The 26907-nt window shown below is 31.5% G+C and overlaps 5 protein-coding genes and 2 long non-coding RNA genes across 12 annotated transcripts; 3 read left to right on the top strand and 4 right to left on the bottom strand.

Annotated features, from left to right (window-relative positions):
• Nucleotides 1–2161: 2161 nt before the first annotated feature.
• Nucleotides 2162–3758, bottom strand: LOC117214665 (tropomyosin-2-like). The gene is made up of 6 exons (XM_033460878.1): nt 3470–3758; nt 3172–3305; nt 2905–3093; nt 2738–2813; nt 2391–2523; nt 2162–2311 (listed from the first exon to the last, which is right to left on the bottom strand). The coding sequence occupies exons 1-6, from the start codon at nt 3707–3709 to the stop codon at nt 2229–2231; spliced, it is 855 nt and encodes a 284-aa protein (XP_033316769.1). The 5' UTR covers nt 3710–3758; the 3' UTR covers nt 2162–2228.
• Nucleotides 3759–4982: 1224 nt separating this feature from the next.
• LOC117214660 (tropomyosin-2-like) lies at nt 4983–7836 on the bottom strand. 2 transcript variants are annotated; one of them, XM_033460867.1, is made up of 8 exons: nt 7636–7747; nt 7477–7554; nt 6738–7035; nt 6534–6667; nt 6082–6270; nt 5930–6005; nt 5637–5769; nt 4983–5564 (listed from the first exon to the last, which is right to left on the bottom strand). In XM_033460867.1, the coding sequence occupies exons 3-8, from the start codon at nt 6975–6977 to the stop codon at nt 5482–5484; spliced, it is 855 nt and encodes a 284-aa protein (XP_033316758.1). In that variant the 5' UTR covers nt 6978–7035; nt 7477–7554; nt 7636–7747; the 3' UTR covers nt 4983–5481. The 2 variants fall into 2 exon arrangements, with proteins under 2 accessions (XP_033316758.1, XP_033316757.1); XM_033460866.1 differs by lacking the exon at nt 7477–7554 and having other exon boundaries at nt 7636–7836.
• A 24-nt stretch (nt 7837–7860) lies between these two features.
• LOC117214661 lies at nt 7861–8912 on the top strand. The gene is made up of 2 exons (XR_004488914.1): nt 7861–8142; nt 8311–8912. It is a non-coding gene; the product is annotated as an uncharacterized LOC117214661 (long non-coding RNA).
• LOC117214658 (death-associated protein kinase 1-like) lies at nt 8366–18094 on the bottom strand. 4 transcript variants are annotated; one of them, XM_033460862.1, is made up of 21 exons: nt 17741–18093; nt 17492–17670; nt 17009–17087; nt 16818–16930; nt 16592–16752; nt 16393–16513; nt 16013–16313; nt 15864–15912; nt 15257–15373; nt 14912–15184; nt 14660–14842; nt 14445–14559; nt 14177–14368; nt 13840–14081; nt 12668–12757; nt 12286–12450; nt 11993–12211; nt 11754–11933; nt 11389–11682; nt 10984–11306; nt 8366–10904 (listed from the first exon to the last, which is right to left on the bottom strand). In XM_033460862.1, the coding sequence occupies exons 2-21, from the start codon at nt 17496–17498 to the stop codon at nt 10742–10744; spliced, it is 3387 nt and encodes a 1128-aa protein (XP_033316753.1). In that variant the 5' UTR covers nt 17499–17670; nt 17741–18093; the 3' UTR covers nt 8366–10741. The 4 variants fall into 4 exon arrangements, with proteins under 4 accessions (XP_033316753.1, XP_033316751.1, XP_033316754.1 ...); XM_033460860.1 differs by lacking the exon at nt 17492–17670 and having other exon boundaries at nt 17741–18094; XM_033460863.1 differs by having other exon boundaries at nt 17505–18093.
• On the top strand, nt 12706–13319 carry LOC117214662. The gene is made up of 2 exons (XR_004488915.1): nt 12706–12836; nt 12908–13319. It is a non-coding gene; the product is annotated as an uncharacterized LOC117214662 (long non-coding RNA).
• Nucleotides 18095–18583: 489 nt separating the features above from the next.
• On the bottom strand, nt 18584–21131 carry LOC117214659 (T-complex protein 1 subunit gamma). The gene is made up of 4 exons (XM_033460865.1): nt 20933–21131; nt 20776–20837; nt 19297–20434; nt 18584–19179 (listed from the first exon to the last, which is right to left on the bottom strand). Exons 1-4 carry the CDS (start codon nt 20967–20969, stop codon nt 18764–18766), a joined length of 1653 nt encoding a protein of 550 aa, XP_033316756.1. The 5' UTR covers nt 20970–21131; the 3' UTR covers nt 18584–18763.
• A 753-nt stretch (nt 21132–21884) lies between these two features.
• LOC117214699 (phosphatidylinositol 3-kinase catalytic subunit type 3) lies at nt 21885–25709 on the top strand. 2 transcript variants are annotated; one of them, XM_033460940.1, is made up of 10 exons: nt 21885–22065; nt 22338–22532; nt 22609–23038; nt 23155–23250; nt 23466–24017; nt 24087–24562; nt 24630–24818; nt 24886–25061; nt 25128–25202; nt 25309–25709. In XM_033460940.1, exons 2-10 carry the CDS (start codon nt 22396–22398, stop codon nt 25707–25709), a joined length of 2532 nt encoding a protein of 843 aa, XP_033316831.1. In that variant the 5' UTR covers nt 21885–22065; nt 22338–22395. The 2 variants fall into 2 exon arrangements, with proteins under 2 accessions (XP_033316831.1, XP_033316830.1); XM_033460939.1 differs by having other exon boundaries at nt 21979–22052.
• Nucleotides 25710–26907: the final 1198 nt, after the last annotated feature.

Here is a 26907-nt window from a genome sequence, read left to right as displayed (position 1 = left end):
TTATCATTACCAGGTAGCAGGTTTTTCGAGATTTTTAGGATTTTAAAAACGAGCGGTTTTTTCGACGAACTTTATAATGAATTTTCAATCGTTTCCTTCGCGAAATTCCAACCTGAGTTCCAAGAGTGTGCGCGACACTGCGAAGACGAGGGCATATAGGTATACGTATATATATAAATTTATATAAATATATATATACATATGTACTTAAAAGCGCGTGTAAGCGTATACATTACGGTTCAACATACATGAATGTATATATCGAGAAGCACGTCAATCAAACTCGTAGAGTTCGATTAATTTGTTAGATCATTTTCGGGAAGCGGGTATCGTTTATCGCGACGATAATAACGTTTTTTGTACATTTTTGCTTATATCGCCGACCGACTGACGTCCGCTTAACCAGGACTCCGTATATTCGTCGATATGCCCGGATTCTTTTTCTATTCGATTGTTTTTTACTTCTGAGAATTTCTGGCTCCAGACAAAATAATCTTTCAAAATAATCATACCTATCGGAATCAATTTTTCGAGATTAAATGAACGCTTACCTTTTATTTTATCGATGTAGATAATATAGGTATTGTAAGGACTGACAGTTTAAAATACATACTTGAAAGTATTGATCTAGGATCTGGGGGGTGAGTTATGGATTCTGGCTTACTTTTAGAGCCACTATATGTTGGGATGTAACAAACGGATTACTATAATTCGAATCATCGTATTGAAGTATCTAAAGAATTTATTGCAAGATTCAATAAGATTTTCTATACATCTTTGATTTTATTCGTCAATTGTTATTTATTAAGAATATCTGTTCGACGAAGAGCCAGAAATTCCTCGAACACACACGACTCTACTGCCAATTATTTCCTCCGCGTTAATCGTTGAGCCACGAACGATGCTTCCAACTGTACGTTTCAGTTAAAACGGTGACGTCACTTAAAACACCTCGAAATACACACAATCGCATTACACACGGGTACACGTTATGAAAAGTAACGCAAAAATCTAAAAAACAATAGCGATGGAAGTTCATCAACATCGACATAACAAATATAAGATTTTACGTCCTTCTGGAAAATCCAAGCTAGTCGTACAATTGTATCGTATAAGTACTATATTCTCAACACGTAAAATGTAAAACTAAAATGACGTAGCAAAAAACCTTTTAGCGAAAAATATCGATAATGATAAGCATCAGCTTTACAACGTCTAAAGTCTAAAAATTGATCAATGATGGACTTTGTATCGCTATATAGTTATCTAGATCTTTCGTGTATCTCTATAAAAATTCATCAAACTCCCCTTGGTCGTGATTCTTCATACGGAACTGTCTTTATTTCGATTAAGTATTTGAGATTACGTCACCGGTTTGACCGCGTTTGCTAATGAACGAAGGCGTGGGGAGTGAGCAAATCAAACGAACAATTATTACTGTAACTATACTACTAGCATCGTTGTAAAGAAAAAATAATAATAATAATAAAGAACTGAAAGAAAAGGTAAAGAAAGACGAGATGAAGGCGCGAATGTGAGGGTGTGTCTGCGTATCGAGATTCTATTCTTGAGTGGCATGGCTACGTGCGGAGGGACGTCGGAAAACCCCGTCGAAAAAGTCGCGATCTTTCTCCCTGTTTCAAACAATTGCGAAGCAAACGAAGCGACGTAACGTGACTATCAATGCCACGGTTGAAATTGTATTGGAGTCGGTGGTATGGCGTTTCGAAGCATTGTGTCGATCGTAGAATCGATAAAATAAATTGATATCCTGTAAAGTACTGTACGAAAATCACCTTTGTTGATTCTTTGCTTCACTCCTTGAAGATTTTAGATAAATGAATATTAACCTGTTAACCGGGGCAGACGAGTTGATTCGTCGCTTAATCATCGTCGATCTCTTGATCGTCAGAATTTCTTTATTTAGGGATTTTCTATTTTATCGTTTCGTTTTTATGAGAAATGAATTATGTTATATTTATATGTATAAAAAATAAAGCTGGCTTAATTCAAATTGATCTTTATTAAGCTTCGACTTTGACATTACGAGAGTGTCTGATTAAAAAACGACTCGGTTAACGGATTAATTAATTAGCGAAGGTTACTTTACTCTATGATTGAATTTAAATACGTGAATAAGTCAGTTCGAGCATGGCTTTTAATAGAAAAGATACAATATGGATACACTGGCGTAGAAAATAGCAGAGTTCGATATTACAAAAGTTTGACTAATATCCGGTGAGTTCAGCAAACGTGGAATCCATGTCGTCGCAGATGTATTTGTATTTCTCTTTCTCTCTGAATAAGAAGTCTGAAAAACAAAAGCGTGACAGTAAATACAGACAAGGGAGGTCTTCGCTAAAAAGTATGAACAGAATTGTAAAAAATACCTTCTCTTGCATCCAACTCTTTCGAGAACACTTTAACCATCTTCTCCGCGATGATGGCTCTTTTTTCAGCAGCTTTCAATTTTACTTTCAACTCCTTCAGCTGTGTTTTAAATTCCTCTACCCTTTGATTAGCCTAAAAAATTTCCAAAATGGGAATTTTTTAACTAGCTATTAACTTCAATCTTTTGCACTTTGTTTCAGGATCTTTTAACTATCAAGAAGTTGATTATACGATATTATAGCGTCGATTAATAAATATATTTCTCAAATATAAAGAAGATACTTTATTGTTTCATATTGTTTTTAATAAATATTCAAAAAATATTTGATAAATAATATATTATTACCTTTTCTTCAGATACTTCCAAAGATTTCAATATGTTACCAACGATGAACAATTCGTCCTCTCGTTCCATTATCTTGCTGTGAATCATTGTACGAAATTACTTACGGTACATGGAACTAGAATTTGTAAAAAATTATCATAAAATGATTTACGATTCGTCCTACATACGCCTCGCTCGATTTCACTCTTTCTTCAGCCGCTTCCAATTCATCTTCGACGAAAGCCAATTTCCTCGAGATCTCGTCCGATTTTGTATCAGCGTCTTCAGCGATCAACCTCGCCTCCTTCAACTGCGCCATCAGTTGATCCATCCTTTCCTCGTCCTGCTTACTTCTGTTCTCCAAAACTTTGCAGATGCTAAAAGCAACAATTTACTACGAACAAAATCTCAAACGTTAATCAAATTCTTTTCGTCTTCTTTCACACAGGACAAACCGTTTCGCGTCTTCCGCGGTCTCCATCGCTTGTGCCAATTTTGCTTGAGCCGTCAAACGGCGTTCCTCCGATTTTTCCAAATTCTGCAAGCACTGCTGCATCTTTCTGTTCAGAACCGCCAACTCCGATTGCGTCTGTTGTCATTCGTAAAGATTATCTTTAATTATTCTTACGTTTCGTAAAAATGATCGTTATCCCAAAAATTAAAAATTAATTTTTATCAGAATAGAATTATTTTAATTTATAATATTTATGGAATGTATCGAAAGAAGATTTTATGTTTCTACAAATCACCAACCACGATATAAACTCTCTCTTTTTGCTCGAGATCTCTATTCGACTTTTCCAACTGAGCTTTGCTCAGTTCCAAGTCGCGTTCCATCTGCACCAGCTTCTTCGCCAGTTCCCGAACTTCGTCCTTCAGCTTTTCTTCTCGCCGATTCGCCTCCTTCGCCTGTTGATCGCATAGATCGGCCCTGTCCATCGCCAGATCCTTCTCGATTTTCAACGTTTGCAGGCGTTTCTTAATCGCGTTCATCACAACGACCGACGTTTCGACGCGAAGCTATATGGAAAATTCGATCAATAAATCTTTTATCAACGAAACTCTGTTTTCTTTTAATAAAATCTGGATCGTTCTTCGATAATGCAAAAACGTTAATATTCTACTATGAGTCATCTTAATTGATTAAAAGATTTTAATCAAGGTACGCACACTATTGATGTGCAATCTATATATAAAAAGTATTTCTATGAATTTCCCGAATTCTTGAAATATCTTTAATTAAATCTTGGAGTATTTTTTCTCCATTCTTCTTTAAGAGTAATGAATATTTTATAAATAGAAGAATTCAAATGTAAGAGAGAACATTGTTCTAATTGTACAGATATAGATGTTGGAAAATTTAATAAAAACGGGAATATTCGACACGCATGAATCGATATTTTAAAGAAGGAACGATTAAGTATTGAAAATTAGGGAACTTAGTTGCGTCAAAAGTTCATATATTGGAAACACTTTTTTACTACTCCGATATTACACTAATTCTAAGGCTATTATTAGTCCATTTAAAACACTTTCACACTACGTTAAAACAGAATGTCGAACAAAACGTTTCACCCTATTTGTAAAAGAATTATGATCTTACGTATTAATATATTAAAAATAAAATTCGTAAAGATAATATGATTGCACGGTCTTTCAAAGCAAAGCTCGCGGGTTACTGCACTCCGTGACCGACGAGGACAATGCTTTATAGACTCAAAGAAATGCAAAAGAACCTAATAGTCAGTTTCTTTAGTTAGACGCAAACGAATTCCTCGACTTCTCTAGACGTTTATGCTCTTCCAATAGTTCAATTGACACAAAGCTGAGGATTCGAGCATTAACGAACATACAAATCCTAAAATATTGTTGCTAAAAAAGTTTATACAGTTTTTATCGCATTATGCGTATAAAAAAAAATTACTCGATACGATAGAACTATTCTACGATAGAACTATTCTATTCTATTCTCTGTCTGCAAATGCATTTATTAAAAACTACTAATTCATTAAAAAGAAGAGATAAGAAATGTTTTAAAAGGTGAAAAATAAAATCTTACCCGATTACGTCTCTCTTTTATAATATGAGAATATGCAATTAGAAATTTATCTATAAAAAGTTAGCAGTATATAGTTTAAGTTATGTTTCTATTTCCCAGTTATGAATCATAAAAGAGATATCGTATGTATACGTTTTCTTTATGCTTTTCATATTATTTTTATTTGACAGGATTTAACAAGGTATTGAATTAATTCATAAATCATACTACGATGAAGAATTCTTTTTTTTTTTAAATACCGTTTATTGAAAATACAGATTTGGCGTACAATGATAAAAAGAGGATGCAGTATCGAGCTTGCATTCATATTCACCGACTCCTCTTCAACGTCTCTGAAAGAAAAATAGGCGATGCCGTTAATTCTATCAAAAAGAGACTATTTGTTTCTGAAGCAACTATAACACCATCAGTCCAATCATCTCTGGCCCCGAAGCTTTTATAGAGTGTTAAGCTTGAAGCAAAGCATTACATTAACGGAAAACTAGTACAGTGTACGCTCTCTAATTGCTATGTTAATTGCACAATTTCGCATAGCAAATTATGTTTGAAGCACCATTGAAAGCTTTTTTTAACGGTACACTATAACGAGTCGAGTCAAATCAGCGTAGCTGAGTACAGCCGACTGATGTCCATTATTAAATGTAGCGAATAAGCGGAAGAAGCTCAGAATAGCAAAATAAAAGGAACTCCGTCCGTTTCTGTGGCCTTAATATCCTGTCATTTCTGCGAATGTGGCATCCATGTCGTCGCAGACTGCCTTATATTTCTCCTTTTCTTCTCTCAGTTCGTCTAAAACACAGCGATCGTTGGAAAATATTGCCTTCGAAAAAAAGGTAGGTCTTCATCTACTAAACACCCTACCTTCCTTCATATCGACTTCCTTCAACAACTTCTTCACCGTTCTTTCAGCATGGACGGCGCGTTTCTCAGCCTCTCTCAATTTTTTCTTTAACTGTTTCAGTTGTACTTTAAATTCTTCCACTCGTTGATTAGCCTAAGTGAATAATTTTTAATATGTAAAAGTATGTTAAAAAATTTAACACGGTAAAGCTGATTTGTAATACGAAATATATGATAAGGAAACTTCTTTGAGTTGATCGAATTTTGCTACTTAAAAATTTACATACTATACATAGTTCGTAAAGGATGATTACCTTTTCCTCGGATACTTCTAAAGATTTTACTATATTTTGCACAATGAAAAGCTCGTCCTCTCGTTCTACGATTTTTCTGCAAATGCGTTTAAACGTATAAAGAAAATGGTATGGGAATCGTGGAAAAAAGAGAGTAACATAATTATACAAACGCTTCGCTGGTTTTGACTCTCTCCTCAGCGCCTTCCAGTTCTTCTTCAACGAATTGCAACTTCTTCGATATTTCGTCAGACTTTGCGTCCGCATCTTCGGCGATTAATCTTGCATCTTTCAATTCGTGCATTAATTTCTCCATGCGCTCCTCGTCCAGCCGACTTCTGTCTTCTAGTACTTTGCACATTCTACGACAAAAAGAAAGATTCGTTTATTATTCACGCATTCAAACATTCGTGCTAATTACAGAGTTTATGATGTGTCAGAATATTATTCGACAAATTCATCTACCCTAAAAATGTTTTCTTTACAATACGTTACTTAAATTTTAATAAAAATTCTCCGAGTTATCTGATAATAAAGATATAAAATATGACAAAGAATATCTGCTAAGACGAACGATATTTATTTATCGCTTATTAAGAGCATTTCAGTAAACTGTAATATAAACCTTTGAGCATCGTCCGCAAGTTCTGTCGCACGTGCAAGTTTCAATTGAGCAGAAAGACGCAACTCTTCTTTCTTCGTTAACGTTGCCTCGATCTCTTGTACCCTTTTGGTCAACGTAGTTCGATCTTGCTCTGCCTATTAACATCATTCATCAATTACACAATATCGACTTTCGTAAATCAATATGGCACATGTCTTTACGCACCTTAGACCAAGATTTTTCACATTGCTCCAAGTCGGCAGTGGATTGCTCTAAATTCGTCTTGGTAATTCCATAATCTCGTTCAAGCTGCGCCAGCTTCTTCTGTAAATCCCTTACATCGTCGTTCAGCTTATCCGCTCGAAAGTTCTCTGATCTTGCTTTCGCTTCATTTGCTTCGACTTTTTCATTAGCGGCGTCCATCTCCTGCTTCAGCGCCGCAATCTTCTTTTTAATCGCCTCCATGATGATAGTCTGTGTTTTTCTCCCCTCTTATCGCTTATTCTTTGTCGGCAGTTTAAACCTAATAAATTCATTAATGTTGATATATATACATATATAAACTGATTTATTAATATTACACTAACGTAACGCGTAATTTGTCAGTACACTATTATTATTAATTATCATTAATCAAAGTTGCATCTGTAGCATTATAAATTCGTGAATTGTTATTTAATCTACTTCTTATTTTAATCTTTAATCAGGAATAAATACAAGTTGATAATATAACAACGTTCAAATTAAAAGTAGCGTTACTCTGCTTTGGTCTGACTATAATCGCACCGTATCTACTGCATATCTACAATTAGGCTAACGCTACTACAAAATCGAACCGCCATGAGAAATACGCTCGCGAAGAGTAACGAAAAATATCTCTAACCTGTTTCTTTTTAATAAAAAACGATGCGGTAGCACATTTAAACTTGATATAGTTTATACGAATACGAAACGAAGTACTTACTTCAGCCAGTATCGTTCGACGATGCACGATATGAAAAACGAGCGATTTAGCTCTCATACGGCACCCAAGCCGTTGTTGCTACTCACCGGTAAGCAACATTTAATAACAAATAGCGCGAAAGAAAAGACAAGTTAGAGTTAAAAGGGGGACAACACTCACTGTAATCGTGGCGACGATCCGCGATGAGAATGCACAACCGGATGCCTTCGAAAGCTAAGCTAAAATAAAACGAAACCGGCGTCGCAGGCCTCCTCGAACTTCTCGATCCAATCCAATTCTATAATTGCTTGTCGCCTTGTTGGCTGTCGTCCCGATTTTATCTCGGCTCTTTACTGGCTGATTGCTGCTCGTCGCACTGACTACCAACGAAACGCGATCTCCACCTCCCTTATGCTATTCTCGGCTCGAAGGAATTCCGTTCTTGTTTCCTGTCGGCTACGTAACCTAGTCTACATAAATACCATACCGAGATAAACATTCTCCCGTTCTCCGTTATCTTGAAAAATGTCTAATTTCGCGCCATATCGTCCACGTTGTCTTTCTAATATTTGTATTTTCCCGCTCCCAACGGCGACCCCTGTCGATCCATCGAATCGATGTCGTTCACTATAACGTGCATTACACGTTGTAAACGCGGGAATTCTGTCGTCTTGATTATCCAAAACGGTACGTTAATTCTTTTATATATTAAAATAAAAATTCATTGTAGCTGCATATATTAATTTAATAAAGTATATTTACTATCGATCATAGTGAAATACACATATACTCTATTTAATATACTTTGTATTAATATTTTTTTATGCTTACATCGAAAATGTTACTTTCTTATAGAAAGTTGAACTTATGAAAGGATTAGTTGGGCTCATGATAAATTAAAGTACATCTATGAAGCAACATGGCTTTATTGACATCTTTCCTTGTATAAAAGGAATAATTACACATCTCGTTCAGCTAGTATATTTTTCATCGCTTGTCGTTACAAATAAATGCGCAGCATATACGTTTTTTCATTCAGAATGTATATTCACTCCTATTATTATCGACCATTTTTACAATGGTATGGATAAGAAATATAAATACAACTTATTAAGTCATTACGCGATGAACAAAATTGAACGCAACTTTTCGACACTTTGCAGTTCGTTTATCTTTTCTTTTTTCTTTTCTTATATTCAGAATTGTTTTACGACACTAGTAGATTATTTCAATATCAATTTTGATTATAGCTTGAAGAATACAGTCTCTCAATGATGTCATTGATCAGACATGATCTCTCAATTATGATTTTAAAAGGTTTAAAAAGAGCAGTTTTCAATAAACACCCAGGTTATTATAAAAACTAGAAAATTGTAAATACTACAAAGTTCAACAAAATCAATATTACTATATTTCTATTTTTCACAAGGTATAAATAAAGACCGATTGTAATTATATTTATTATATTTTTCAATTTCCCATTCTGCAAAATGTCCCTTTTACTAAATAATTAATTAACAATACAAAACTTTCAAAAGTAAATGTTCGTCTGTAACTTAACGTACGCATTACGAAAACAATTCTCTATGTAATGTACAATATTAAAACGTTTAATATTTCAAACGTCGATGTATAAATGCATGATGAACACAGTGCATAAAAGAATGCAAACTTAAGACCAAATTCCAAAATCGAAAAGATGATTCAGTACCAAAATATTAGAGAATTCATGTACCACACAACATCATAGTAAATGTTCATTGTATAGTAAATACATACGCATAGAACACAGAGATAACAGAAGTATCTTAGATACATTTTACAAGAGCAAATTAGAACTAACTTTTTAGATATTTTATAACTAGATACACTACTTTTGTCTTGTTCTTATATTCATATCATGTTCAATTATTCCCATACATTTGAGATCCGTATCAAACATTGTATTATGTCAGATGGGAATAAAAATCATATCCTATTCAACATATTATGTATAAGCAGTGTTCACTGGATAAAGTTAATACACAATAGATATGTTCAAAGAATAGTTTTTCGATGAACAGCAAGTGTTTTTAATGATATACATACATTCATGTGCGTTGCACATGAACAGTGCGCCTTGTGTAATATTTTTGTGCCTATAAAACATGAATAATATCTTATGTCAAAATCCATTGTCATTATTTGAGATTGTTTTGAACAATGATCCTTTGTATCGTAAGCTTCAAATCGTTAATAAGAAAGTGTTTTATTTCCACGAACATCAGCAGAAGGATCAGTTTAGAAATTTAGAAATTTAGAAATTTAGAAATTTTTAGAGAACGTTCCAACTTTTTTTTTTTTATAAGTATAAATGAGCAAATCTCGTTTATGGCACATAATAAATATTTTAGGAATGTTGATTTAGTAAAAAATGTCCATATAAGAATGGAGCTTCCATAAATTTACCAAAAGCAAACAATTGTGCGAACTGTTTCACTCCTTTTTTCACATAAATAGTTTCTAAATATCATAAAAAGCAGCGTATATTGACACTGAGTTTTGGCAAGACATATAATATATATGCATATCAAGTAAAGCTTTCAAAACAATATTAGTATCAAATACGATAATATCGTATTATATAATGTGTAAATGTGTTTTATGTGTAATATTTAGAATTATTCTGTCTAATACAAATTTACTTAAGAAATTTGATTAGAAATGTAATTAATCATACAATATAATATCACAATACAAATGCTTATAAATGTTTCACAACTAAAAAGATTCTAAATATTATAAATTAAAACTTCGTTTTATATATATCTCCTTAAGTAAATATTTGCAAACCTAACAGAAACACAGAATTGTAAATATATTTTATGCTAACAAGTATACTTAAATTATGATATCTTTTTTAGAATTATAAGAGCTCATAAGAAAGGACAGAAATTTATGTAACTTATGCAACATTTTAACTATATATATATATGTGTGTGTGTGTGTGTATGTGTTTGTGTGTATGTATATATTAAAAAGAATATATTAAAAGAATTTTGTGCCGCTTAAAATGTGCTGTAATATTTTGATATAAAAGTACACATGGGTGCATGTGCATTTCTAAAGATGTACACAAGGAATGTACTATTATGTATGTACTTAGCTTAAAGAGCAATGCACAGTTTATATTGGGCGGAAGCGGTGACGTAATAAGTCTATCAAACCCATAATGAGGATAAAAGTTTCCTTCAGAAATGCATCTTCCTCAAAAAGTATTAATGCACCATTGATAAACGCAACATTGTCATCTAGAAAGATTAGATCCTGTTTCAGAGTCTGCAGCTGTTGACAATATATATGTCGGTGTATAAGAGAGCAAAAGATGTACAGCATCTTCCCGATCAAGAGCTCGTAGTTGTTGTATTAAAGATCCTACAGTGCAATCAGCACCTGCCGTGTTAAGCAATCTATCAAATAATAAATTGCACGAAATACATGATTAGCTGCTCAAGATTATAATAAATAATTACTACAAATTTGTCTCACCTTAACGTTGGACTGTCTACTGTACTATCTAGTTGCGCGACTCGATCTCCCAAACCTAGTCTCACAGCAAGTAAACACCAATCTCTTCCATGATGATCGGGGGGATCAAGCATTTGCGCCAATCTTCTTTGTACAGCAGACTTGACTTGTTTTATTGGTTGCTTTGGTCCAGGAAGACAACTTTCTATTAAAGGTAGCCCACAACCTACTATTTCCCATACAGTTTCTTCTTGACCATTTAAAGGATTTTTGAGTGTTGCTTCTTCAAGACCTTTATCAATTAAAGCTGATATAACTGGTGCTGGTTCCCAAGAATGTATTACCTATAAAATTTCATAAAAAACATTAAGTACACCTTTTTTATATTGCGTTACTTTCTTATTTAACTATTATTAGATAACTAACTTCATCATATTCCCGAAGTTGACTAGGACTTAACCAATGTCTTTCAAGTAACATGCCAGGAGCAACTAATTCAATCGTTGTTTCAATAGCATCGAGAATAATGCTGAAAAGGGCGAAACATTGAGCACTGGTACCTCGCGGTCCACGTACTCTTATCTCTATACAACTTTGTTCTTCTTCTTCGAAAGTAATAATACTTTCACAAGGACCAATACATAATTTTGATCCTCTCCACCATTGATATAAATCTGAATTTGATGGATCCCATGTTTGTGTAATTTTCCTCAATTGTGCCTATATAGCATCATTATCAAAAATGTGATTACAATTATAAAATTACATAAGTGCTTGTTATTTTTACATACTTGTAAATGTGGAAATACTGCAGTCAAATGATATAAGGGTGCTTCAGATGGAGAAAGGCGAAGACCAGTATGAGGTAAAACATTGGAGCAAGATTTCCATGGTTCCCATAATCCTGGTAAACGCTCGACGAGATTTAAACATGGTATTTCATATTCTACTTCATCGTCATCCACCTCGCACTGAAATAAAGTAACATAAATTTATCTTATGAATAAAATGCAGACATTTAAATACATACCGGCACACATAAATTTACAGCCTGTAAAGCTTGTAAAGCTTGTCCTGCAGGACAAGGACAACGAGCCTGAAAATCTTCTAAAGCATAAACCCCTGTAGTACGACCACCAAGACGTCCTCTCTGTTCTAGGCTTAATTGCCAATTTATTACATCCTGCCAAAACCATTCTGGACTTAAAACTACTAAATTCCCAGGAAGAAGCATACATTCTCCTAAATTCTGAAGATTAAATCTTAATTAATGTATCAAGAACAAAAACTAAATGGAAAAGATATAACAGTAAGAACAGAAACCTGTAATTGTAAGCCAAGGTGTCTACAGTGCTCTAAGGAAACTAATGGATTAATTTTTCTCACTTCCTTCAAAAATTCCTCCTGTGTTAGCATAACTGGAGGTACTTCTAATGATTGCATGTATGATCTCCAAGATTCAGCAAGACCAGTCCACACTAGTGCACTCTATAATAAAATTATGGAATCTTTAACAATAAAATACAAGGGAAAAGTATTAAATAATACACTGATGCAGAAAATATATACAAGAGTAGTTTCTTAATTGCATTGGACAGTAGTGCACGTATGTATTAATGGGATAAAGCATTAGAGTAATTATTAAATAAATTACAGCTTCATTATACGCATCACTTTTATCAAAGGAATTGAGAAATAGTTCGACCTGTTTATCAAGATTCGCCAAGGGCACGTACGAGGCCGCAGCCCGCGGCGTGTCACGTCGGAGAATACTTTCTGCAACTTCCGGTCCTTCCTACATCATGCATTGCATGCAGTAAGGCTGATGTTAATAAACGTTAATGACCAAATAATCAGCAACTAAAATATATGTCGTTAGTAAATTGATTATGTGATAAAGTGACAGCAGATTTGAGAAATTTTACTTATAATACTTGTTTTTTAGAGAATGTGCTTGATTAAATGTCGCAAATAATTATTTTAATTGAAAATTATGGATAATACAAAGTATTATATTTGGTGAGCTTAATTACTTATACATATATATTAAATCAACCATGCATCATGAAATGACCATGGATTACTGAATCATAACTTCAACAAAAAGGATTGCATCATATTTAGGAATGAATGCTTTGTTCAACATAGTATTAACATTGCGGGATTTGAAATCAAAGAGACGTGAATCGTTTAAATGTAATTGGCACTATGCAAATGAAATGACTCGATTCTGATCAGAATCGTTTTGAAAATGTTAATGCACACATTTATTGCATGCTGTACAAACACTGGCGATATCCCTGTAAAAAGATGTGGAAGTATAATTATGTACACAAATATATTAAGCTGAACCTAAACCTTTTAATATTTTGTATATTTGGCATCAATTTTTTAGTGATATATCAATTGACCTTTTTTTTACTAAACGAGTCGCTCGTGCAACCAAGCATGAAATGATTGTAGATTTTCGTGTTGAACTGAGATTCCTAGATGTAAATCATAAATATTCAAATATGTTTACTCCCTTAAATATCTTTCTCATTTCACAAGAAATTATCATCAATATACTAATGCAATAACATATTCACATATGATTTACATCCTACATTCTTAATTTAAAGTAAGTGATCTTCATACAATGATCTTAATTTGATATTATGTATGATGACATGCAATAGTTTACTTAAATCGGTGTGTCTTAAAAATTTAATTCAAAATTTCAAATATCTAAATCTTTAAATTTGATTGAGTTTAATAAAGAATTACGAGTTATTATGGAAACTCGGTTAAAACTGAGAGACTCGTAATAATACTTTTTAAAAAATTTGTTTTGTAGTATGTGTAAAAAATGTAAATATGGTCACTTTCATAATTCACCTCTAAAAATTCCATCCTCGCATTATTCAAGTAAGATCTTAGAAGTTTCAGACCAGGGCTAGAAGGATTAGTTGCATCCACTGCGACCATTTGGGGTTCATCTCCCAAAATTAATGCGAACTCTCTCAAAAAAGGTAAAAGGGAGGCAAGAAGGCTTGCACTATTTGTATTTGGAGCAAGAGGTTCTGGAGCATAAGTACCGACTAAGATTACTTTTACATCATTATATTTGCCACCAAAACCTGTTACAAAAACATATTTGACAAAGACATGTAATTTATTAATAAATATATAAATATAATTATATTCTTCCTTATAAATAGATCGTTAAACTTACCAAAATTAGTTGATGCAATACGATCTGAAATAAATCGTAGCCAAAATTTTACTTGCTGAAGTTGTATAGTGAGTGGTTCTCTAAGACTAACTGTAATAAGGTGTACAACAGGTTGTTGAAAAGTGAGTACATAGTGATAAGATGGTAAAAATTCTTCCCGACCACATAACTCCCAAAAGATACATTCACCACCTTATTAATTAATAAATTTATAAATATATGTAATTTCATATAATCATAAATAAGAATATTTAGTTATGTTCCTTACCTACGTTACCGCGACTCCATTCTACTCCTTGTGTACCTTCATATTCACTGTCACTGTACTCAAAACTAAGTGAGCCATGCTTACTAGTTACATCTAATTCAATACTTGGTTCCCTCTATAAAATTAGTTTTAGTAAAAATAATTTTCGCTCTCAATGTGTCAAATAAATATAATATATACCTTTACTTTATATTTAAAGTATTAAAAATAAATACCTTTGTAGTATAATTCTGACTTCTTGATCTTCTAAAAAATCCAAAACTAAAAATACCCGATTTTAAAGAATTTATTAAAGATGATTTTCCTGATGCACAATGTCCTAAGAGTCTTATGTGTAAACGATCTATTGGTCTGTGTGTTGGTTGTAACTGTTTAATATAATTTTCACGTTGAATGGGCTATAATTTTAAATAAGTACATTAATGTAATACCAAATATAACAAAAATAGACCATTTTAATAACATACATTTCGAAGCTTATCCAACAATGATGCAATATCTGGATGTCCATATTTGATTGCTGTCACATCCGCTCTAATTCCACGATTTGTTTTATCAACATCACAACCAGCAAGGCACAAATGTCTAACAAGATTAATGAAACCATATCTAGCAGCCACATGTAGTGGTGTTAAGCCTTTCTTGTTCGGTGTATCCAAGTCTATTCCATTCTCTATTAAAAAAGTTACCATTCCTTCATCACCTGCTTCACAAGCTATATGTAAAAGCGTATCTTCTTTCTGTTTAAAAAACAAAATTATTCACACTTTATTTATATTATATTTGGACGTATATAACGAAAAGAATCTTACAGAATCTTTCACATTCAATGGTGCTCCTTGCAATAGTAACTGAGACACAGCCTCAACACAGCCTCGTTTAACGGCACTGATCATTGCTCCACCAAGACCTTGAGAGGCTTCTGATTCCTATAGAAAAACAAACAAACACAACTATTCAATACTATATTATTTTATCTACATATTATGTATGTATTTTATGTATATCGTGTTTTATGATCAATTACATTACAATATACAATTACGAAGTCATATATTTATATACAAATGCCAATAAAAACGTTTCCTTAAAAATGAATTATCAACATGAATAACATTTCTATATTATATAGTACTATGTAAAAAATTATATTTTCTAAAACATAATAATTAAGGTACATATATTCAATAAAAAAATTTGTTACATTTAACTTATGTATATTCTGTAAGAAATAATGTATATGCATGATATATAATTGGTATGTAACTGTACAAATGCTACTAACATTCGTTATGCGATGTACATAAATAAACATTATTTCATGAGAAATCAAAAAATAATATGAATGATAGAAAATAAAAATGATAGTCAGCTCTGGCAATTACAAAGGAAATTATAATATTGCTTTCAGGAACAGACCGTGAGGATCCAAGGATGTTTAAGGCACGATTCTGCGGTTCCTCTTTCTCTGAAAATCAAATTTTTCATTGTTACTTCATTCCATTTTAAATCATTATATATCTTAAAATTAAACTTTCTAACACTGCTTCTAAATTTCTCATACTTACTTTGGATCCTTGATCAACAAGGATCGTATGAAATCTTTGGCAATTTCAGATACTGTACTGAAATATTCATTGTCAAACTGATATTGACAAGCAGCAACATTCGCATAAGTTTCTTGTTTATCTTCACCTAGAAATGGTGATGCACCACTTAAGAGAATATATGTTAAAACACCAACTGCCCAAAGATCAGTTCCCAAACTGAGTGGTTCATAATTTACAATTTCAGGAGCAACAAACTCAGGTGTACCAAATAATGCTCTGTGTTCAGATCCAGGTACTAATCGATGTGAAAGACCTAGATCTGTATATTGAAATACATAAATTTTTGTTACATGTTTTAAACAATACATTCACATGTAAACCTTAATGTAATAACTTACCTATTAATTTTATATTTGGCATTGGCGGTGGAGTTGATAACAGGATATTTTCAGGTTTGATATCTAAATGAGCAACTTGATGAGAATGTAAATGACTAAGAGCCATTAGAACTTGACGAACCTATACAAATTTACATTGTTGAGTATTTGTTTTATATTAGTTATTTTAAATTACATTTACTAAAAAAAAAATTCAAACCACATGTGCAGCTTCTAATTCACCAGATGGTACCCAATGAAAAAGTTCTCCTCCTGAAATTAATTCTAAAAGTAAAACAACTGTTGTGCCTGTGTCAACAACTTTGTGCAATGAAACAATATTTGGATGTCTTAGTCGTGCTAATAAACCTGCTTCTCGAGCTAAAACAAAAATTCAACAATTATTTATGTAAGAAAAGCATTATCAAATATGCAAAAATATCTACCAATGTCTTCAGCTGCCACACCTCTGGCAACTCGTCTTTTTCTCATAATTTTGGCAGCATAAAACTCTCCAGTCTTTATTTCCATACATTTCCGTACTATTGCAAACTGTCCTCTGTAAATTATAAATACGTAGATTTGTAATTTCATATATTTATTATAAATGCAAACTGTACATTGTATGATGACTTACTTTCCAATTTCTTCCAGTAACTTATAGTTTTTTTCAATTGGTTCATGGTGAACCTCCATTAAAGTGTCCCACTCAGGGCCTATTTAATAAATAAAGATTTTTACATGTAAAAGATATATACTTTGCTTATATATATCACTTTACCAATACAGAAGTTATATGTACTCTGTCAACAAAATAAAAAGAACTTCATAGATACTAAAGTAAAATTATCAACTAGTAGAAAATAAGTTTTCTCACGAACATAATATTATTCAAAAGATATCTATATGAATATATATGTATATAACAAAAATACGAATGTTTACAAAATAAACGTTTTATTTCTACATGAACAACTTATCTTAAGCAACATTATTTACAAATATCTATCAATATAAATAGAACAAAAGCAATATAACGAATGTTCTTTAATCTTTTAAAATCAATGTGTAATGCTATACAATAATAATTATTTATTAATAATCGTCGTTCAAAACTAACAGAACATAGACACCTGTCAATCCAGTAGTAAACAGATATGAAATTCACTTCCGTACACACGTAGCCACGTGGATGTATTTTCATTAAGATCAGAATAATCGTGCATTAAAAATGTTGTTGATACACTTTGCATCTCTTGATCGTATCGAATCGCGAAGATATATTAAACATCTGCCAGCCTTGACAGAAACATCGACATCGATATTGTGTAGAAAGATTAAAAACAATTGAAAGGAAGTCGGTTTTTACCACCGTTCGAAGTTCCCAATTTGCGAGACGTGCCTGGCATCATCTCACATTCATGCTCATCGTTCAGTCTACCCGAACAGTTTTAAGTTTCGCAAAAAGCCGTTACGAAAATTGTGTCCCATTCGTCGGCCTTTACTCATGCCGGCCACCCTACACACACAATCAATATACCTGTGTCGCGTGAAACGCCACCTTCCTCAAAATGTATTATAATCTCCTTGAACTTTTTCTCATTTTTTAGGATCTAAAATTTACACTATACTAACTGCTCGATTTACACCTCATTGATTATTATTAATTACTTATCATTAAAGGTTATAAATTAATGTTACCTTTCTTTAAAAAGACTATGAGGAATGGGATAGGAAATTGGCTGTATCTTGCCAGTTTCTTTAAATACTTAAAACTTATAATTTATGAAGTATTATATTTACAATGATTTGATCGTTTGTAACAAATCAAGCAAACAATAAAAATTGATAACAAAATAATTACAATCTTCTACAGAAATTCTCAATGAACATTTTATTCAATATTTGAAGTAATGAGAATAGTTCAAGCTATTTGAGACACTGATATATGAATATAAAATTTAAGAATAATTAAAAATTTATAAACATCAATATTTTGAATAAAAATATCTATCCATTTGGTGGAACTGAAGTTAATAACAAGTATTATAATGCAAATGTGAAAGTGGTAGGTACATAAAAATTCAGAACATAATATTTAAGCAGTATTATGTTATTATTTTGCTATATATTAAACATGCACTGAGACAGTTTATGAAACATTGTTGATACGGATAGGGAAATAAACTACTGAAAACAATATATAAATAGATATAATATTTGCATCAATTTTTAATACCTTAAAGTATTTTTATTATTATGAAAATGCATACAGACAGGCAAATAATGCTTCTCATAAACATGAATTAAATTTTAATAAAATTATCATGAGTATGAATTATGAAATGTTAACAAATAAAAGCTTTGCAAGTGCAATATAAATTCAGTGTTTTTAATCTTTCATAGATTCTTCTGAAACTTGTGCAGGTTGACCAGGCTCATTATCTGATTTCTTCTTCTTGCTTCCTGATACAATATCATCAATTCTTAACAGCAAAATAGCAGTTTCAATAGCTGTTTTATATGTTTGCAGTTTCACAGATAGAGGCTCCCAAATTCCACGTTCTTTCATATCTACCAATTGACCAGTTTCTCCATCAATACCCCATGTCATTCCTTCAGTAGCATGTTTTGCCCGTAATGCAGTCAAGGTTCTGATTGTATTTGCTCCACAATTTTGTGCAAGCGTTCTTGGAATTATTTCTAATGCTTGTGCCACTGCTTTGTAAGGCCATTGCTCTACACCTGCAAGTCTTGCTGCTTTTTCTGTTAGAAGCCTTGATACTGCCATTTCCACAGCTCCTCCACCTTTATATATAAGAATACAAATACAATATAATAATTTAATAAAATTATTATTAAAATAATACAATAAAATTTTATATGCCCGTTTGTGTATTATGCTATTTTAATAATAAATATTACCTGGTACTAATTTAGGTTCAATAAGAAGATTTCTTGCAACATGAAGAGCATCTTGTAAGTTTCTTTCAGTTTCATTTAACACATCTTTACTGGCACCTCTCAAAATTATAGTGCATGCTTTGGGATCTTTACATTCTGTAATAAAGCAAAAGTATTCATCCCCAAGTTTTTTAATTTCAAAAAGACCAGCTCTAGTACCAACATCTTCCTCCCGTAATTCTTCTGTACGATTAACAACAGTTGCACCACAAGCTCTTGCAATTCTGTTAATATCACTTTTCCTCAATCTACGGATAGCAGAAATTCCAGCTTTGACAAGATAATGTTGTGCTAAATCTGATACTCCTTTTTCAGTGATTATTACATCTGGTTTTACAGATATAATATCTTCACACATTTTCTTAACAAACTCCTCTTCCAATTCTAAAATCCTGGTAAAATCAGTATCTTTCATTATTTCTATATTAGTTTGCGATTCTCCTTTTTTGTATTCTAAGGAACAATCCAATAGAACTATTCTTGGATTCTTAATATATCTTTTCATTTTTGGATGAGTAACATCCTTATTGAACATTACTCCCTTAAGAACAGTGCTATCCTCAATAGTGCCACCAGGGATTTTTTCCACCTTTGCATAACGCTTTATATCTATTTCTTTTCTACCATTCTCTTCAAGCATTACAGTATAAACTGCATCTAAAGCAATTTGACATGCTAATTCACACCAACGTCCAATAAATTTGGTGCCCACACAGGAATTAATGACCTGAATCAATTTGCTTCTATTGTTGCAATCCAGATCTATACTGACTTGTTCATTGAGAATGGCCACCATATCTTCCAAAGCCTGGCGAAATGCTCTTATTATAATTGTAGGATGCATATTTTGTTCAAGAAAAGGTTCAGCAGTAGCTAAAATTTCCCCTGCCAATACAATAACCGATGTAGTGCCATCCCCAACTTCTTCATCTTGAGTTCTAGCTATTTCTATCATAGATTTTCCAGCTGGATGTTGTACCGTTATTTCTCGTAATATAGCATTTCCATCATTGGTCATAACTATACCTCCCATTGGATCCATCAACATTTTTAACATTGCTTGTGGTCCCAAACATGTTCGAATAACATCTGCAATGGCCTTTATAAAAAATACAACATTTAAAAATTCGTAGATTCATGTTAAATGTAAAAATAAATTTATTTAAATTTATTTTAAGAAACACCTAGATATGTAAATGATGTAGAATTAATTCACATTCGTTCTCAATTTTAAAGAAATTTATTTAATATTTGATATATTAATTTTACTTCGACCTTATTTGCCATAAATGTTATAAATACTACATTTTATATTATTACGTAGCATCAATTTTTCGTAACGAAAGTTATTCATATAGAATATACACGTGGGCGTATAGATATTTAATGAAGGCCTTAAAAGGCAAATATGTACGTAAATTATGCATCGTACAGACTCACCTTCCCAGCTTGTATATTTTCTCTCTGAACTTTTCGACCGGTATCCCTTTTCGTATTTTGACCTGCAATAATCAATGCACACGACATAACGAAATAAGCTTTTCTTAATCTCACTATTGAAACAAATGACAATCAAAACCGTAATTGTTTTACATACTCAATACTACGATCGGAGCAGCCCCTGATCCAAACATTTTTCTTCAATTACTATAGTAGTAAAATACTGTGACAAAAAATGATAGTTAAGTACACGCCTGACTTTTTCAGAAGAAAACGAAAGACGAGATCTTGTAATAATTGGTTATAAATGGGAATGACGATTGAAGAATATTCCTAGAATGAAATATACTTCAGTAAAATGGGTACTACCAACAAAAATGTGAAATGTCCCTATGATTGCTTTTGCCAGAGAAGAATTTCCTCCTTGCTTTTGTTTTTATTAAAATCTTTTTAATTCACAGTAATATAAAAACAGGAATAAAATAACTGCTTACTTTTTATTCAAGCAATACTATATATATCTCAATAATAAATATTTATATTAAAATATTATGTTTTATGATTTATTTATCTGTCAAAGTACAACAAGGCTGTAAGAATAAAAAACATAATCACAAAAACATGTCGTGTATTGATGTGAAATAAATAAGAATAAAAAATGATAATAGAAAGAAATAATATTTAATATCTTTATTTATTTATTTATTATAATATCTTTATTTCATAATACTTGTATAATATCTTTAATACTTGATAAAATAAGACAAATCTTTATTGTTAGTAAATTTACAACAAGATTAGAAGTAAAATTAAAAGGTACACTTTAAGATATAAATTATGTATTTTATACATTATTTATACAGATTTTGTGCGATGCTGTAACTTTGTTTACAAATGGTAAGTTGCCTACTTGTAAACGAAAGTATGAAAGTTATATCATAACTTTCTGATTAACAATCGATAATATAAAAATTGCAACACCTGTTACCATAACTTTTTATATTACTAAAAATACTATAGATGACTCTATTAGGAAATATTTATACCTATATATGTCATGTACATACATATATCTACATTCCTATGATAGCAATATTCCTTCATACAGTATGGTATATATACCAATGTATTAAGCACGGTAGACGCGGCAGAATCATGGAAAATGTGAAGTAGAGAAATATGTTAACTTTGTAATTTCATAAAATGATGGAAGATATTAATGATAAGTTTTTCTATGTGTACAGTTCTTCGTTAGACACGAAAATACAAATTAAAATGTAAGATTTAATTGTAAGTGTGTGAAATGTAATAAGTGTCAGTATCAGCTGCTATCAGGTTACCATAATAAAAGTTCCATAATGTATCTCCCCAATAAAAACAGGTGGACTACTAGTAGTACCATAAAATATAAAATAATCCGCTTACAAATTGTAATTTAAATGTAGTACAGACAATCAAATATTTCATTGCAGATTATCTGGATCTTTTAATTAAAATGCCATATGAATACATATCAATTTTAATGTAAATTATTCTAATATAATACATTTTCCTTTTCATAGAGGAACATTAGAAGGAAAAAGACAACGACCAGAATATGATAAATTGCTTATCGACCCTATGTTGAAATACTCTGGTCTATATGGAACCAATGGAGGACGTGGGGATTTAGCAGCTTCTTTACAGGTGTGGGCTGGTGGTAGACCACTTGCTTTACCCGTTCATACAGCATATAAACATTTCACATCACGTTGGAAGTATGTATTATTGTTTTGGAAGTATGGTGGCAGTATTTTTCTAAAATACGTGTAATATATATATGAATTTTCTTAGTTGGAATCAATGGGTAACTCTACCTATTTCTTATTCTGATCTACCACGAGATGCTCAATTATGTATAAGTTTATATGACTGTGCTGGACCTGGTAGAAAATTACCAGTTGGTGGTACAACAATATCTTTATTTGGAAAACATGGAGTGTTTCGTCAAGGAATGCTAGACCTTAGAGTGTGGCCTGGAGTAGAAGCAGATGGTAGTGTACTAACTAGTACACCAGGAAAAACTAGAGATCATGGGAAAGAACAAATGCAACGATTAGCAAAACTTGTCAAGAAGCACAGGAATGGTCAAATGAATAAAGTTGACTGGCTGGACCGACTAACATTTAGAGAAATTGAGTTAATTAATGAAAGAGAAAAAAGAGCATCTGAATACTTGTACTTAATGATTGAGTTTCCTGAAATTACTATGGATGGAATACCGGTATGAAAAACTTCAAATTTAAGTGCTGCGGGCTATTATATAATTATTATTTATAATTTTATTATAAACTTTTATTATTAACCTAAATATTTTAAATATTTTATATATATTTATAGTACTCTATAGTGTATTATGAAAAAGATGGGGATGAAGTTGTTCAACACAGATCACAACCAGATGTTGTAACTTTGCCCGATTATGAAATTTTGCAAGTAAGTATAATTACAAACTTTTATATAAAATATACAATAGATTTCAACTTTATTTATATGATTATTATCATGAAAGCTATAAATATTTCCAGGGAAGAAAGAAGATAAAAAAGTCAGTTCTTATTATTTGGTTTACCTTTAAATCATTATCTTATATATATCTATGTGTAGTATACATATAATTCTTATATTCATTCATATATTTTTATTGTTAGGAAAATCTTGTGGAAGCAAAACATCATAAATTGGCTCGAAGTTTACGAAGCGGTGGCCATACTCGAGAATTAAAACCAACTTCAAATGTTCGTGATGCTTTAAACATAATATTAAGTTATCCGCCAACAACGGCTCTTTCTACAGAAGAACAAGATCTTATTTGGAAATATAGATTTTATTTGTCAAATCAAAAGAAGGCGTTAACAAAATTCGTGAAATGCGTAAATTGGAAAGTTGCTGGAGAAGAACGACAAGCATTAGAAATGTTAGCATTATGGGCACCACCTGACCCTGAAGATGCATTAGAGTTACTTGGCCCAGCATTTACACATCCAGCTGTTAGAAGATATGCTATTACTCGACTTAATCAAGCACCTGATGATGACTTAATGTTATATTTGTTACAATTAGTACAAGCTTTGAAGTATGAAGATTTTGAAAGCATCAAAAGGGCACATCAAACATTAATAAAAGAAAAGGAATCTGAAAAAGTTGAAAAATTAGATAGAGAAGTACAAATTAATGATTCTTCATCTACAGCTGTAACAACGGTAAGTAATTTTATAGTATAAACATTGAATTTCTCTAATTTGTTACGAATAGTTATACATGATTTACAGTCCAGTGAATCTGAAAGTGGACATTTCTCAGCAAGTCAAGATTCTCTTATGGATTTGGCATCTTTTCTGATTACTCGTGCATGCCAAAATACTACACTGGCTAATTACTTTTATTGGTATCTCTCTATTGAATGTGAAGATCAAAGTGATCCATCCATAAGTGCAAAACAAGATACTCGGGTTAAGGAAATGTATAATACTGTAATGTCAATGTTTTCAATGATGCTAGCACAAGGAAATGCTGTTTGGCAAAAAAGAAGAGCATTTCTTTTACGCCAAAAAATGTTTATTGATCAATTAGTAGCATTGGTAAAAGCAGTTGCACGAGAAAGCGGAAATCGTAAAAAGAAAACTGACCGGCTCAGGATATTATTGGCAGATCCGGATCCAGCATTTAAAATCAATTTTTCCAATTTTGAACCAATACCTTTTCCCTTGGATCCAGAAATTTGTATCAAGGGAATTATACCTGAAAAGTATGTGCAATTCTTTTTACATAATAATGATATATGATATATTTAAGTAATGTAAGTTATTTTTTAGAGCCAGTCTTTTTAAATCGGCTCTTATGCCTTCTAAATTAACATTTTTAACAACGGAAAACAGCGAATACATTGCGATTTTTAAACATGGCGATGACCTCAGACAAGATCAATTAATTTTACAAACAATTGCACTTATGGATAAATTATTAAGAAGAGAAAATTTGGATTTAAAGCTTACTCCTTACAGGTAAAAGTTCTTAGAACAATCTGTCAACATATAACGTTATTTAAAATATGAATTACTTTATTTTTAGGGTACTTGCAACAAGTACTAGACATGGTTTTTTACAATTTATTGAATCTACAACAGTTGCAGAAGTTCTAGCTAGTGAAGGTTCCATATTAAGCTTTTTCCGAAAACATCATCCATCCGAAAATGGTCCTTATGGTGTTGTACCTGAAGTTATGGATACTTATGTTCGAAGTTGTGGTAAGAATTATGTCTTGCCAAAATAATTCATATCAAATTGAATTATATAAAATCATAAAATTTCAGCCGGTTACTGCATTATCACATATGTACTTGGTGTTGGTGACCGGCATTTAGATAATTTACTCTTAACAACGTCAGGTAATTTCTGGTATAAATTTGTTAGTTATATAAGCTGTGAAATCAATAAACATACATATATAAAATTATAAGCATTTCATAAAACCGAATAACATTTATATTTTAGGTAAACTCTTTCATATAGATTTCGGCTATATTTTGGGTCGAGATCCAAAGCCTTTACCACCACCAATGAAATTGAGTAAAGAGATGGTTGAAGCTATGGGAGGCGTAGGTTCGGAACATTATCATGAATTTCGAAAACAATGTTATACTGCATTTCTACATTTGCGCAGACATGCAAATTTAATTCTAAATTTGTTTTCGTTAATGGTTGATGCTAGTGTACCAGACATAGCTTTAGAACCAGATAAAGCTGTTAAAAAAGTTCAAGATAAACTACGATTGGATTTGAGCGACGAAGAAGCAGTGCATTATGTACATAATCTTTTGGACTTATCAGTAACAGCTGTAATGGCAGTATTAGTGGAACAATTACACAAGTTTGCACAATACTGGCGAAAATAAAACTAAATCAATCGAGATAATGATTGTAAAGACTGTGTTCCTTCATAACTATTGCAAATATTACTATATTGTATATAAATGACCATACATCTATAAATGTAACATAATTTATTGTATTTTGGGATTATTTTAGGTAATAAATCTTTGATAATAATAACAAATATATACTAGAACCTTTTATATGTTTGTAAATTGCATACAAAAATGTTTAATAATTAACATGTCATATGACCACAATAAAAAAAATTTTTACTGCATAATATATGTGAACTATACATGTAAATTATATATATGTCAACAATTTTCGTAAATTACTTTCGTAAATTTCTTTATGAAAATACATTAAATAAAATAGTAAATATATTTTTTTACAGGCAAAAATTTATTGTAATGGGCATGTCCAAATAATAAAACAACAAAAACATTTATTGTATATATAATTTGTTACGTAAATATTTATGTATTTATTTTATCTCTTAGTTACAATCGTGTATGTGGTGCACACTGTAGAAATAAAAAGATAATATTGTTAGTGATGAAAATATCAAATTGTTATCCATATAACAACGCATTAATGCTATTTTAATCAATATCACTTTATGTCACTTAAATTTGATTACTTCAATGAAGCAATTATATCCCAACTTACGATTGTACCAGAAAATTTTAATAGAAAATGTAATTATATTTTCCCCATTTCACAGTATTACATACTATTTATAAGTATAGAAACTTTTATAATATAATTGCTTTGAAAAATATATGTACATGTGTATTTATGTATATATTGATTGAATTCAAGAAGCAATCAAAGAATATTAACAATTCAGTCCATTTTCGAAAATTTCTCTGACTTAATTTCTCTTCCATCAAATCCGATATATCATAGTCAATAACTTTCTTCCCGTAACAGTAACATAATATATACATGCGTGATCACGATTGAAAACGCCACGAGAAATAAAAACAAATTTCTTTTTGATAACATGAGTTTATAAAGAATATAATATAACTGTTTTTATATTAGAATATGTGGGGAAATCTGTCTTGTTTGAGGGTTACATCATTCTTCAAAAAGAATTATTTGTTCTAAATTATTAGAAAAACTATTAAAACATGTTAAAACTATTAAAAATATTCATGTATATTAATACGCATGTGTAAAAATTTGTACATATAAAATTGCGGCATGTAATTG

Source organism: Bombus bifarius, unplaced genomic scaffold, assembly GCF_011952205.1.
Source record: "Bombus bifarius isolate JDL3187 unplaced genomic scaffold, Bbif_JDL3187 scf7180000009243, whole genome shotgun sequence".
Lineage (NCBI taxonomy): Eukaryota > Metazoa > Arthropoda > Insecta > Hymenoptera > Apidae > Bombus > Bombus bifarius.
This window is presented reverse-complemented; position numbering and strand designations above follow the sequence as displayed.